This window comes from Ciona intestinalis, chromosome 12, assembly GCF_000224145.3.
Source record: "Ciona intestinalis chromosome 12, KH, whole genome shotgun sequence".
In the NCBI taxonomy this organism is placed as follows: Eukaryota; Metazoa; Chordata; class Ascidiacea; order Phlebobranchia; family Cionidae; genus Ciona; species Ciona intestinalis.
In genome coordinates this window covers 2,099,576-2,114,657 of record NC_020177.2, presented here as the reverse complement: position 1 = coordinate 2,114,657, position 15,082 = coordinate 2,099,576, and the positions used below count along the sequence as shown (strand labels likewise).

Below are 15,082 nucleotides of genomic sequence, written 5' to 3'. Positions count from 1 at the left end.
TGTCGAAAATAACTTTAAAAATGCGCGAAAACATGCTTCGTCACCGTAATTCGTCTGATTTGCGTAAGGTTAACGATTTATTACGTCACAATCGCGGTCTGTTACGTCACAATAGTGGTATATTACATACGTTACAGCCTTGTTTTTTCCCACTGTTTTAACGTAGGAATCAAACGTAACAATACGCATTCTATGACGTAATAATCTAACCTTGGTTTAATTCATAACGGCTGGTGTGGAAAATACGGTGACGCAGCATAATTTCGTGCACTTTTAAAGTTAATTTTCGACACGAACGCCCGAGTTTTTTCAAAACAAAATTATACAGTGGGTATCAGGGAGACCTAAGGAACATTTTGAAACAAAAATTTCAGGTGGCCACCAGCTAAAGGATTACCGTTTGAACGTTATCCTTATTGTTTTATTACAGTGGTTTTATACGTTATTAAACTGTGTATTAAGAAACCATACATCAGTCTGCTCAGTCGCGGTAAGCCGTTAGAGCAGCGTCCCGGACCACACTTTACGTAACATTTACATTAGCAGTATTCTGCAACTTGTAATTAAACTACCGAGTTTAACCGGCGGTGCTAGTTTCTTTGTCATGTAAACTTTATATATATACCGTTAAACTGATATTTTTTTGTTGTTTTTATCTCAAATTAAAGTCATATTGACCCCTACCTGTTTTCTTCATGCTTATATCTCAGTGTTTTTTACAAAACTAAAACTAGTTTCATGAGAAAAAATCAAACTGTACGAAATATTCAAGGTTGTTTTATGAAGCTATGAAAATAGTTTAATCGTTTGCACACGCAAACTAAAAAAATCATTGACTTTACTATGATTTAGCGAGCATTACAAAAAGGCACCTTACTATTTCGCATTTTTTACCTGTTCAAAGTATACTGTTTCTATTTTACATATTTTTTTTAATATTTAAAAACAGTGATCAGCTTTGACGGGCGTTTTATAAAGTCGTGATAATACTGTGGAATAATTCTGTAACCTTATATTCCTGAATCCTGATTATCAATAAGTGGGGGGTCCGTAAAAAGATAATTAAAAAAAAAGTCTCGTCTGATAAAGGTTCCCATCTTCCCCCACCCTACTATACATATATAAACGTATATAGGACTGCGTATTAACGTAACTTGCAGAGGTTTCCACATATTGATTTAAAACCTACAATCTGTGCAAGCACAGCGTGCTCTATAACCATCACGGGAAATTACGAACAAGCGCCCCGACGCGTACAACCGACTATTTCCCGCCCGGCTAATTCCCCCTGGCTATTTCCCCCCCGGCTAATTCCCCCCAATAACTATTCCCCCCCGGCTAATTCCCCCCAATGACTATTTCCCCCTGGCTATCTCCCCCCCGTGACTATTCCCCTCCGGCAATTTGCCCCCCAAGACTATTCCCCTGGGGCTATTTCGCCCCCGGCTAGTTCCCCGGGGAGGAATAGCCGGGGGGGAATAGTCTGAAAGGGGAATAGTCACGGCGGGGAAGTAGCCGGGGGGAATAGTCACGGGGGTCAGCATATAAAAATGCTGCGTTTGCCCTTTTCTTTCTGTTCTTACACATGTGGTATTATTGTGCTATACCACTATAACTAATAAATTTACAAAAGGCAGGATGTAGACCACTTGTCTAACATTTCAGATGAAATGTTAATTATACAAATGTTCCGGATATTACGTCACCTATTCCGGCTAAGACTGGCTAGCGCAATTCAACGGACGTTACATATACGTCCTGTTATTATCTTATTGACCAAACAACCAAACGTACTCTCTTTACAGAAATTTATTTTGCAACTGATTGATAAAGGTAAAAGTACGTCCGCATTCTTTACAATTAACCGGCATGTGTCATATCGGTTGCTATCTCCAAACCGTGCTGCAAGTAAAATAAAACAAGCGTTACCGAAGCATTTGAACGTAATGTAACGAGCATATTTTAGTTCATAATAGACATTGGTGTCGTTTGAAGGGACTTTTACCACAGCTGCAGTATAGTAATTGTTTGCCTTCGTTTGTTATAGTGTATTGTGGGTAAGATGGGATACCATTAGCCCCTTAATCCCATATTTCTTGATCGTGTTTTGAACATTTAACAACGCTCTTTTTAAAGTCGCGGGGCTGTGGTTATGTAATGTGGTAAATATTCTATGTTTACTACCAAATAGGACAAAAAAATTGAATGAGAACATGTCTCTTACTCCACCCCACTATACATATTAAAGGTCAAAACACCGCGAGACAGCAGTTTGGTCATATTTATAAAAAAAGGGAATTCGATAGAGATGCACCGGGATAAATCTAGGGCCCCTATAGTTTTGGGGCTATTATAAAGTAAATGCGAGGGTATCTGGAATAAGTGAGATATAAACTTGAAGTTTTTGGAACATTTGATAACTGCTGTTAAGGGAAACTTCAGTGGTTTCAAAGAATTGTAAAGTCATGTTAATTCAAACGCATGCACCCACCTCCACCGTGTTAACGACGACATTTGAAGCCGCGAACCCCACCGGCAGTGATATTGTTTTCTGCGTCATTGAAACAGCTAAAAGAAGAGGTATTACAAGAAAACTTTAAAACTGATAAAAGGTACACAACTAAAATAAACCATAAACATATTTGTAAAGAATATAGAGTTTTATTTTTTAATGCGGCTTTCTTTATATAGGTAGTAAACAAAGAACATTCAAAAATTATAAAACCATATCTCTCATAGACCGCTGTTAATTGTTTAAAACACGATCAAGATATTTGGATATTATCTGCTATAGGTGTCCGATCTTATCCCACAGTACTATGTATATAACTTGCGATGGTATATTATTACTCAATTCAATCGATGTCTTATAATGAACTATGTGGGCGTGATGGAAATTATAACACATTGTGTCCGTTTTTGTGATTATAAGACCTAGACGAAATGTAACTTAGACTCTCAGTCTTAATTTAAAAACTCACCATTTAATCTTGGCAACAACCTCTGAGCTATTTCGTTCACAATCTGATTAACCAGTACAACGGGGATGGGAAACCCGATCTTGGAACTGGACACGGTTGACTTGGTGGTTATTGAACCGATCTGACTACGCAGATTACCATTCTCCACTGTCACATTACCAGTCAAACTAGCTGCCTGTATCATGATAAGACAACCAGTTTTAGTTTAGTTTTGAGGTACATACATATATATATAGTAGGGTGGGAAAAGATGGGACACATTTTTAATATATTTTCTCGTGTATTTTGGTAGTACATAGAACGTTCAAATAATTATTCAACCTTATTCTCACGACCCATATAAACCATGGTTAATTGTTTAAAACACGATCAGGATATTGGGATATTATGTGCTAAAGGTGTTCATCTTACCCCAGAGCACTATATATATATATATATAATAAAATATCACGAAGAATCAAAGACTAAAATTCGCGTGCTGATCTGTGATAAACTATAGATTTATCTTTTACACAAAAAATCACGATCACGTACATAAGCAGGAATATTATTTTGACATTTAACGTGTAAAGAATCGACTGAATACATGTGTAGTAAACACACCAAATAAACAACATAAACGCACCACAGCCAGCCAGGATAATTTTAGTTTTCGATACATAATCAACCATAGTTCGCTTACTATTGAAATGTTGAGAACATCGTTCAATCTACCGTTTTCAGCCACTACAAAAGTAACAAGGTCAAACTTGGCTGTTATATTCACATTCTCCGATGTTGTGCGAGCAACAGGGCTCTCGCTGGGGTGTACGAAAAACCGAAGGGGCCTGGAAAGTATAAAGTGTCCATTTATAGATAGAAAGTGTAATTTTAAATATATGGTTCAAATCTGGAAAGTTTTGATATTGCTTTAAGATTTAAGATCTATCCCTTAATTTCGTCACACAGTATCTATAGTAGGATGGGGACGATGGGACACTATTTTATTCCGTTTGCTCGTCCCGTAGTAAACAATCAGCATTCAAAAATTAGCTCCGTAACCAAAATATAAGGATTCGGAGCTCTATGCTGCCACCTTCTTCGCGTTTATGATATAACAGTGAATGCTTCGACGCAATAAGGAATTTTCCAAATTGTCAGTCATGCAAAAAACAAGCGTGCATAATGGAGGTTGTGCACGCTTATTTTTAAGCTACTGCACCTAATTTCACAATTGGACAACTGTGTTGTTACTGCGAGATTTTTTGGTTTAATAAAACGATGTTAAACTACAGTAAAGCCGCATGCGTATACACAACACACCTGTTTCCTAGGACATTTTCGAACCCTGTTGGCGGAAATCCAGCAAGCTGTCAAAAGAAAAAGAGTACAATATTAAAAGGAAAGCAAAACGAATTTGATTTTGTTTTATACTGTAAACGAGAAATGTCCTGGTGTCCGAAACCGGATGTTTGGAATATATATATTAGGGTAGGGGAAGACACCTTTAGCAAATAACATCCAAACATCCTGATGATATTTTAAACAAATAACAACGGTCTATGGAAGTCGTGAGAATAAGATTTTATAAATCGTTGAACGTTTTTTGTTTACTACCAAATGGGACGTGAAAATAGAATAAAAGGTGTACCATTTTCCACCACCGTACTATATTATACCAAAAGTTGTAAAAATGGAAGTGTTTTATCTGTTGTGTATCCTACGATATATTGCTTTTTATCTAAGGCCAAAATTAAAATGTTTATTCTTAAGACCCGCAAAATATTTACGCAATGTCATTGCCATAGTGGGTTTTTTTAAAAACGGTTCGTTTAATTTAAAAAACTGATCAGTTACGTCTTATTTGTCAAAGGGTATTAGTGCTATAGTTAAAGGCTTGCTTGCAAGGAATAAAAGTGTATATTTCTGACATTAAAACATGTTATGCTTTTTTTAATTAGATTTCGATAATGTATTTGTCATCTATGATATGCCAGCCATCAGTAACAGCCCAAGAACATGTTAGAAACCACTTTCGTCCGAACGAATAGAACGTTCTGTATGGTTAAATGTGAAAATCAAGTTGTTTTACCGCGATTTCATGATGTTTTAGCGAAACTAATCTATGTTAAACAGTCACACAATAACAGTGGTGTGCAAAACTACGTGTACACGCGCTCAAACTTTTATTATAACAACAAAATTAATTAAAACTAACCACAAATGCAAATATACAGGCTCAATTGTATTAAGGTTGAAAAAGAACTAAATTCCATTCATAAAACCGTGACGAAACAATGCATTATAATGGGCATTATTCGCGTCAACAGGCCCCTTATTTTCTGAGCAGTTTAGGTGTATTCCTAGCGCGGACCATATATTGACGCCCTTTATAACACTGGCGGTTAAAACCACGGAAATAAAAAAGAGTAGAATGCGCAACTGCCTAAAACCGTGATTTATTCTTTTTTCTATTCACGTGACCATTGGCGTGACCGCCAACATATATATATATATACATATGTTTGAAAATAGTTATTTTTTTCCTATAAACTTAAGTTAAGTCAAAAAACGAAGAAAAACTACATAAAACGCCCTGGCTTCCATTGACTACAATAGTAAACGGGAACGAGTCGTGAAAAAGAGAGAGTGTATCATGCTCTCTCCTTTACCGACATTTGAGATGTGCGTTCTATTCTTTTTTATTTCTATGGTTAAAACAGCCCTATATTTTTGGCTTATTAAATTAAACATTCAAATAAATGGATTGTGGGGTAAATGATCGCCCTCGGTATATATGCTGGTAGCATACACCCGTGGTTAAACCTTTAGGTTGTCCCACCAGCCGACTATAAATATAGTAGGGTGGGGGGGGGGGGAGATGTGACACCTTTTCGTTCTATCTTCCCGTCACACTGACACTAAACAAAGAGAATTCAAAGAATTATAAAACCGTATCCTTACGACTCCTATAGACCGTTGTTAATTGTTTAAAACACGATCAGGATATTTGGATATGATTTGTTGTCTTTCCGCACCCTACTATCACTAAGCACGAAACCAAGTAATAATTCAAACAATTTATTTTAGTGGACGGAGTGGCGGTGGTGGTCGTTATAGTCGACAGAATCGCGGTGGTCGTCGTGGGGGTTGGGGTTTTTGGGACAATGAGCTTGCTAGGGCAAAGCGTGAGATCAAAGATGAAAACGCAATTATTGACGAGTTTGTGCAACAAAACTGACATAGATTGTCCCTTTTAACGTTTTGTTCTATAATCTCATCTATATTTTAATCATCCAATGACAACTGGTTTGTTTAAAATATAGTGAACGAATTTTCTCCTAAATTTCATAAAGAGCAATTGCCGTTAAGTGTCTTGCACAAGAACACATACGCCCACAATGGTAGCAGCAACGAGCCTTGAACCCATTATACCTCTGGGTTACAGGCAGGCGCGCTTACCACTTTGCCCCGGCGCCGGATTATTATTTTTTTATGTATGGGTGATAATTTGGACAACCCATTAAGGACCACTAGGTTGGAGCAATATATTATGGTGTTTTATGTAAAACAATATATATTAATGTTTTATGGTTTACTTACTGCGTCCGGGTCAAACCAGAAATCCCAGCTTCCCAAAACCCATTGTACGTAAAGAAATGTGTTTATGACGTAATCCCCAACGATCATGCGGATCATATGAGATGACGTCATTTGAAATTCTGGCAAATTTTCTGCCGTTACTGGAATTCTGTCGATGGTAATCAAACAAATTACCGACACTTAAATCTATACGAATTTTATTTAGGGGCAATTTTGAGACCAAGTCAGGTGCTGTTGTTCTCGCCTACCGAATAAAGTGAGTATGTCGGGTTCACTATATGATTACCTCGTTATTTAGTCAGTCGACTAAAAATTAGTTGGTGTATTGTCTTATTTACTAAAAGGCCGACTAAAATTCGGTGCATTACATAAGCTATAGGCTGTAAAATATAAGTTTTTGGCGGGCAAATTAAAAAGGCGGCGACTAGTTTAGTCGGTATAAGACGAGAATATCACTCCGTGTTTCCATTTTTTGCATGAAACTTTTTTTATATACATTGTATGCAATTTAGAAAACCCATTATTGACCACTGCGTTAGAGCAATTGCCGTTAAGTGCCTTGCCCAAGTACACATACGCTCACAACGGTAGCAGCAACGAGGCTTGAACCCACAACATGTGGGTTCTATGCATGCGGGGGTAATCAACTGTGCCACGACGCCGGACTTTCGCATTAAACTTACGTCATTGAAGGGTTGTTAGTTGGGAAACAGCGTCCTCTTGAGAACACAGTTATTTGGTTTGAAGCTGTCGTTGGTGGGCGGGAGAGAGCCAGGTCAATGCTTGTCGTGGTGGTCAGCGCATAGTTAACTATATGTACGTATGTGTCGTAAGTCAAGAATAAACAAATGGTTATATTTGAATGTTATTTACAACGCTAAAATGTATACCATAAAAACATATAAACGTACATTTTCAAATTTTGTGATTGCTTTAAGACCTCTGGGGTATTTGTGAATTTATTAAACTGTTTATGCTATATAGTTTAGCATTGTCCGTGTATAGGTCACTTATACATTAAAATGCTGAAGTTACAAAATGGTTTGAAAAGTGATTCAAATAGTGAATGCAAAGTTAACAAATTTTACCATTCAAGTTTCTTAAAATAGAATTTGCCCGACTTTGGATCGCTGACTTAACAGTTGGGCAGATCTGAAAAAAAGGTAAGGAAAGTTTCATTTTTTGTGGTGAACATAATAATTCAAATATTACCCTTGCAGCGAATGTGTTGCGAACGCTATTTGAGTTAAACCTCAAAAGAATATTGTACAAGAATGATAAACTGGAGCCCGACACCCGAGTGTTCATGTTTCCAATATCGGCTGAGCAACTTGAAGTAGAACTTATCTGCGTTTGTTAGAAATTTAATGCTCGTAATCTAAAAAGACCTCCGTCCTCCGGCATCAAACGGTTTCGTGCGGCCACGCAGGAAATTTCACGACGTGTGTTCGTCTATACGCTTGAGGTTTAGCAGTCATATGGGTGCTGATTCGCATAAACATTCATGAACATATATATGTAGCTATTACTTGAATCTGTTCGTAAATATAATAGGGTGGGGGAAGATGGGACACTTTGTCAGACGAGACTTTTTTTTTAATTTTCTTTTTACGGACCCCGCATTTAATGATAATCAGGAAAATAAGGTCACAGAATTATTCTACAGTATTATCACGACTTTATAAAACGCCCGTCAAAGCTGATTACTGTTTTTAAATATTAAAAAAATATGTAAAATAGAAACAGTATACTTTAAACAGGTAAAACATTTTTTAGTTTGCGTGTGCGAACGATTAAACTAGTTTCATAGCTTCATAAAATAACCTTGAATATTTTGTACAGTTTTATTTTGTCTTAAAAAACTTTTAGTTTTGTAAAAAACACTTAGATATAAACATGAGGAAAATAGGCAGGGGTGAATATGACTTTAATTTGAGATAAAAACAACAACAAAATATCGGTTTAACGTTATATATATGAAGTTTACATGGCAAAGAAACTAGCACAGCCTGTTAAATTCGGTAGGTTAACTACAAGTTGCAGAATACTGCTAATGTAAATATATTTCAATTTAGAGTCCCACCTTCCCCCACATTGTAGTTTTGTATGTTTTCATTGCCAAACTTTGAAAGATTTGCTTTTAATTTAGTAATTTATAACTCAGGTTTTATTCAACTATAAGATACTGATCTAATAAAAAGGTAATATTTTTAAAATATATTCGAAATTTGATCTTTTGCACTTGGTGATAATTTATGAGAAGTGGCTTAGGCCAAAAACAGAGTAGTAATACCTAATTTGTAGCAAAAATAAAAACTTTATCAATAGTTATAGTCAATATTCTGTTAATACAAGTTCATATACATTTGTAGGATATAATATTTATCCATTGATGTTCGAACATTACCCATTGTCGTTCAAACAATACCAATTGTTATGCAATAATATAATGTACAGGTAACATGTTAAAAACTATAGCAGTAGGGCAAGAAAATGAATGTTTAGACCTAATTTTAAACGCGTACAGTATTATTTCTTGTTATTTACGTATATTCCTATTTATAAATACACTTAATAATCAAAATTAACAATGATTTTAAACTGTCCCATCGTATCCCGGGTGTTTTCGAATTTGTAAAATGATAGTACTAATTCGTGGTATTACCCAAAAACCGTCATCTATTTTAATTTTGGAAATATTTGGCAATATGTCTTAATTGTCCTATCTTCCTCCATTGTACTATATATAACGGTTTAAATCTATCCTTAAATAGTGCAGATTGTAAGACACTTGTTGCAATTCGACCCTGATTTCATATTCATTTAAATTAAAAATAAGGTACATATACGTACGGTTGGTCGACCGTTTCGGTCTCTCCCCACCCGCATAGAAAGAGTGAGATCCACACCAGTCGCATCCGCTGTGAAGCTGCCGTCATTATTAACGCTAACACTGGAAAACATCGGTTGCAATGAATAAACAACTATAGTAAAGTGGGGTAAGATGGGACAAGTTTTCATTCTATTTTCTCGTCCCATTTGGTAGTAAACCAAGATTATTCAAAGAATTAAAAAACTGTATTTTCACGAATCCCACAGACCGTTGTTAATTGTTTAAAACACGATCGGGATATTTGGATATTTTTTGCTAAAGGTGCGTCCTTATCTTACCCCACATTATTATATGGTCCTTCACAGCAAATGTTAAATATTATAGCTCAAAAACAGTTTTTAAAACGGATTTTGCAATTTTTATTTCAAACAATTTAATGAAAAATAAAAAATGTTTGTCATGTATACACAAGAAAAAAGTATCTTACAACCAAACACGGTAGTTGATATGCCAATTGCCCCTCATTGCAAAAGATGCTGATCGAATTCGAAGTGTGATCACGTTTGGTGATGACGTCGTAATGCCAATACTCCCGAAAGAAAATCTTGTGACTCGTATGCTGAAACATCAGTTGAAATTGAGATGTTTCATTTCACATGCACACTATTTATTGTATGAATACAATTTTATACGTAAAAAGGTCAGCGTAAAAGTAGTTTATGCTCTGTACAAACTTTAAATGTGAGCATAGCCATATATTTTAAAAATAAGAAGCTAAATCGTCTATTTGATTATCGCGTGTAGCGCCTCGACATTAGTCAATAATACACGTTCTCCAAAAAATATAGAGCTCACAACAGCAAAAAAGGGCGCAGTCGCTAGGGTACATTAAATGATACAAATTGAATAAATGGATGAATGAATGAATAAATGATGAGATGGATGAATGAATGACACTTACTTAACCGCGCGCGGGCGACAGTTGCTATATTTCATACACCCAATTGTGCCCAATTACAACTTTACAAGTTATACCTATGTAGGTGATTATCTTTTTTTGTTTGCCCTCTTATTTCTGTGTGTTAATTTCGACAACCCATGAGTGACCACTGAGTTGGAGTCATGGCCGTTTAATGTGTTGATCCACACATCCTTAATGCTGTGGACAAATTCCACGGCGGCGGAGCAAAGAGTTTTCTATCTAAGTTTAATGTTAACCTCACTTGTTAAAGTTGTAACTTGCAATACTGTATCTCCCACTGTAGCTGCCGAGATTCGAGTTGCTTGTGACGTAACTTCGAGCCAGTCTTTTAACAACATCAGTTACTGCAAAATTTAATGGCAACTGAAAAGCTCCACATGAAATTTCGGTTATGTCAAAAATGTTTTTACGATAAAGAATACTTTTTCTGGAAAAAATGGTTATAAAGATAAAACTGAGATTCATGCAATTTTTGTTCGGCAAAGAAAGCGGGAAATTAGGGCCCAATAATTGCTCAATTAAAAGGACCTAATGAATAAAATAAGCACACACAAGATTTATTAACAAAAAGTAGGACACTGTAATGGAAAACGATTTTTTCGTCCCACTGATTAATATAAAAAAATAGAAATGCTATAAGTCGTAATGAACAATCAAAAAGAGTCAAATGTCATTAATGGCTAAGTCTATGTCGCCGCATTACACATTGGGTATAATGCCTATACATAAATTGTCCACCATAAAAACAATGCATACCCACACAATTGGAAAGTTTAAATTATACCACTTACCAAATCCTAGACCTCGATTGTTGACTTTTATCTTCATCCCAGCTTGCCCCTCACATCGAGACACACAACTTAGTTGAATTGTCATTGCTATCGCGAAAAACAAACCAACGAACTTCATATTTGTCATAGAAAATTTACCCAAATCGTTTTACGAAATGCTATCCAAAAATATAAAATAAAAATAAAATAATATAGAAACGACTTGTTTATTTCGTACAACGCTTCAAATATTTTTTTCTCCAACTTTTGTTTAAAAAATGACAAGTCGAAAAACTTTGTTCTGAACAAATATTTAAACTGAAATATTTGCGTGGCAATTTGAACATTTTGCTAAGGTTCAAATACGCTCATTGAGACTCATCTTAGATATGTGGCTCGTTCAAGACCTGACACATTAATAAATTTTCTCATTTTTATAGATGTCTTAAACACAAAATCGATTTTTTTTTCTTCCGTGTTCTGCCTACGATATATGCAAAACAGCTTTGGGTTAAGGTTTTTGCCCCAGGCCGATGAATCAAATCTTGTGCCGTTCAGTACCTGCTGTAGCCCAAAACACAGACAACCTTTTACAGTGAGCCAACCACTTAAAATATACGGACTAATGCAATATTTAAAACATCGTATGCGAGCTCACTTTCTTTAAAATAGTGTCTGTTTAAAAACTCGGAAATATTCATATATTGATTGCGCCATATATCCTTGCTGTGACTGTCATAAATGGAATCGGCTTTATTGCTCAGTGAATGAACACGGTCAACACGTATTTAAAATTGCTTGTAGGATGTTAATGAATTCTAATCAACAATATTAAAAAAATCAGAATTTTATAGGCGATTTTAACCAATCACGTTGTGCGAAACGGATAAAGGTAAAAAAACTAGATATAGTATTGTGGGATATGATGCTGGGAGTCCTTTAGCGCATAATATCCAAATATTCTGATCGTGTTTTAAAATTAAACAATTAACAACGGTCTATGTGACTCGTCAGAATACTATGGGAGTCGTGGGAATATCTATACACCAAAATATTAAATTAGACTTTAGTTTTCCATGAAAATTGACTAACGGGTTAAGAAACAGTCCGCTTAAGAAGATATTACATTTTTGGCTGAAAGCCATGGTATTGTGCAGTGCCGTAGCACAGTTGGTTAGCGAGCCTGCCTGTAACCCAGAGGTAATAGATTCAAGTCTCTTCGCGGCTACGATTGTGGGCCTATGTGTCTTTGGGCAAGACAAATAACGACAATTGCTTCAACCCAGTGGTCACCAATTAATGGGTCGTCCAAATTATCAGCCACACATTAAAAAATAACGAAAATCTCCCCAAAATAATCACCCACAAAGTAACATACTGGGTAACTCGTAAGCTGGCACGAGGTGTATGAACACCAGTGTTATAACGACTGTCGTTTTCCGGCCACGCGAAGTCAAAGTAAGCTAAATTCATTCATTAGTAGCCTACTGTGGGGTAAGCTAGAATATCGTTACCACCTAAATCCCATATATCACAATCCAACTAAGTTGGTATTAGGTATAGGCATTATACCCAATGTGTAATGCGGCGACATAGACTTAACCATTAATGACATTTGACTCTTTTTGATTGTTCATTACGACTTATAGGTTTTCAATTTTTTTTATATTAATAAGTGGGACGAAAAAATCGTTTTCCATTACAGTGTCCTACTTTTTATTGGTAAATCTTGTGTGTGGTTATTTTATTCATTAGGTCTTTTTAATTGAACAATTATTAGGCCCTAATTTCCCGCTTTTTTGCCGAACAAAAATTGCATGAATCCCAGTTTTATCTAATTGCATGAAACCCAGTTTTTTTAAGGAAGTGGGATCAACACATTAAACGGCCATGGCTCCAACTCAGTGTTCACTCATGGGTTGTCTAAATTGACATAGAGAAATAAGAGGGCAAACAAAGAAAGATAATCACCTACATAGCTACACATAGGTATAACTTGTAAAGTTGTAATTGGGCACAATTGGGTGTATGAAATATAGCAACTGTCGCCCAGCGCGCGGTTAAATAAGTGTCATTCATTCATCCATCTCATCATTCATTCATTCATTCATTCATCCATTTGTTCAATTTGTATCAGTTAATGTACTTTAGCGTCTGCGCCCTTTTTTGCTGTTGTGAGCTCTATATTTTTTGGAGAACGTGTATTATTGACTAATGTCGAGGCGCTACACGCGATAATCAAATAGACGATTTAGCTTCTTATTTTTAAAATATATGGCTATGCTCACATTTAAAGTTTGTACAGAGCATAAACTACTTTTACGCTGACTTTTTTACGTATAATACAGTAAATAGCGTGCATCTAAGTGCATGTAAAATGAAACAACTCAATTTCAACTGATGTTTCAGCATACGAGTCACAAGATTTTCTTTCGGGAATGTTACGACGTCATCACCAAACGTGATCACACTTCGAATTCGATCAGCATCTTTTGCAATGAGGGGCAATTGGCATATCAACTACCGTGTTTGGTTGTAAGATACTTTTTCATTGTGTATACATGACAAACATTTTTTATTTTTCATTAAATTGTTTGAAATAAAAATTGCATAATTCGTTTTAAAAACTGTTTTTGAGCTATAATAATTAACATTTGCTGTGAAGGACCATATAATAATGTGGGGTAAGATAAGGACGCACCTTTAGCAAAAAATATCCAAATATCCCGATCGTGTTTTAAACAATTAACAACGGTCTATGGGATTCGTGAAAATACAGTTTTTTAATTGTTTGAATAATCTTGGTTTACTACCAAATGGGACGAGAAAATAGAATAAAAACATGACCCATCTTACCCCACCCTACTATATATAAAACACTTTTAAATAGTTCATGAGTTTAAAGACAGAATACTGATACGCCTGGATAGTTTTTGTATAGTTGTAACTTGGGGACTTTTATGGATAAAGAGACAAAGTGAACACCGATTTTGCTGTATACTGTGTTAACCGGTCCTACTAAAACACGCCCGGTGGGGCCCAGTGAGGACCCGATGGAACGTGCCATACTAAAACACACGGCCCGGTGAGTATTTCGTGCAAAGGGAGCTTTGAGTATTTCGTGCAAAGGGAGAAAATAGAATGAAAATTTGCCCCATCTTACCCCACTATACTACATTTGTTTATTCATTGCAACCGATGTTTTCCAGTGTTAGCGTTAATAATGACGGCAGCTTCACAGCGAATGCGAGTGGTTTGGATCTCACTCTTTCTGTGCGGGTGGGGAGAGACCGAAACGGTCGACCAACCGTACGTATATGTACCTTATTTTCAATTTATATGAAATCAGGGTCGAATTGCAACAAGTGTCTTACAACCTGCACTATTTAAGGATAGATTTAAACCGTTATATATTTAAGAACAGATTAAAGTAATAGCTACACATATACATTTATGAATGTTTATGCGAATCAGCACCTATATGACTGCTAAACCTCAAGCGTATGGACGAAAACACGTCGTGAAATTTCCAAAGCGGATAGCAATACACGAAACTGTCTAATGCCGGGGGTTATTTTCTGTTTACGAGCATTAAACTTCTAACGAAATCTTGTCTTGTTTTGAACAATTTTAATAACGGTCTTTTAGAGCTGCGAGGCTACGGTTGTTTAATTTTGTAACTACCATTTTTTTACTACCAAATGGCACGAGAAAATAGAATAAAAACATGTCCCATCTTACCCCACCCTACTATATATAAAACACTTTTAAATCATAGATATCTAAAACGTATTTGACAGACAGCATATTGATACGCCTCGATAGTTTTTGTATAGTTGTAACTTGGGGACTTTTATGGATAAAGGGACAAAGTGAATACCGATTTTGCTGTATACTGTGTTAACCAGTCCTACTAAAACACGCCCGGTGGACC

The 15,082-nt window shown here is 36.0% G+C and overlaps 2 protein-coding genes across 2 annotated transcripts in view; one reads left to right on the top strand and one right to left on the bottom strand.

Annotated features, from left to right (window-relative positions):
- Positions 1–1,792: 1,792 nt before the first annotated feature.
- LOC100185445 (lipopolysaccharide-binding protein-like) lies at positions 1,793–11,354 on the bottom strand. Its single transcript, XM_002127306.5, has 13 exons — positions 11,170–11,354; positions 10,620–10,722; positions 9,884–10,015; positions 9,417–9,516; positions 7,776–7,910; positions 7,652–7,715; positions 7,247–7,373; positions 6,564–6,711; positions 4,284–4,330; positions 3,664–3,808; positions 2,982–3,156; positions 2,492–2,568; positions 1,793–1,902 (listed from the first exon to the last, which is right to left on the bottom strand). The coding sequence occupies exons 1-13, from the start codon at positions 11,294–11,296 to the stop codon at positions 1,861–1,863; spliced, it is 1,422 nt and encodes a 473-aa protein (XP_002127342.1). The 5' UTR covers positions 11,297–11,354; the 3' UTR covers positions 1,793–1,860.
- Positions 11,355–13,577: 2,223 nt separating this feature from the next.
- The window catches only part of LOC100183082 (lipopolysaccharide-binding protein), a 14,138-nt gene continuing 12,633 nt past the window's right edge, over positions 13,578–15,082 (top strand). Inside the window, exons 1-2 of the mRNA XM_026836973.1 lie at positions 13,578–13,683; positions 14,358–14,457. Coding sequence (XP_026692774.1) covers positions 14,372–14,457 — 86 coding nt within the window. The 5' untranslated portion in view covers positions 13,578–13,683; positions 14,358–14,371. The remainder of the gene's footprint in view (positions 13,684–14,357; positions 14,458–15,082) is intronic.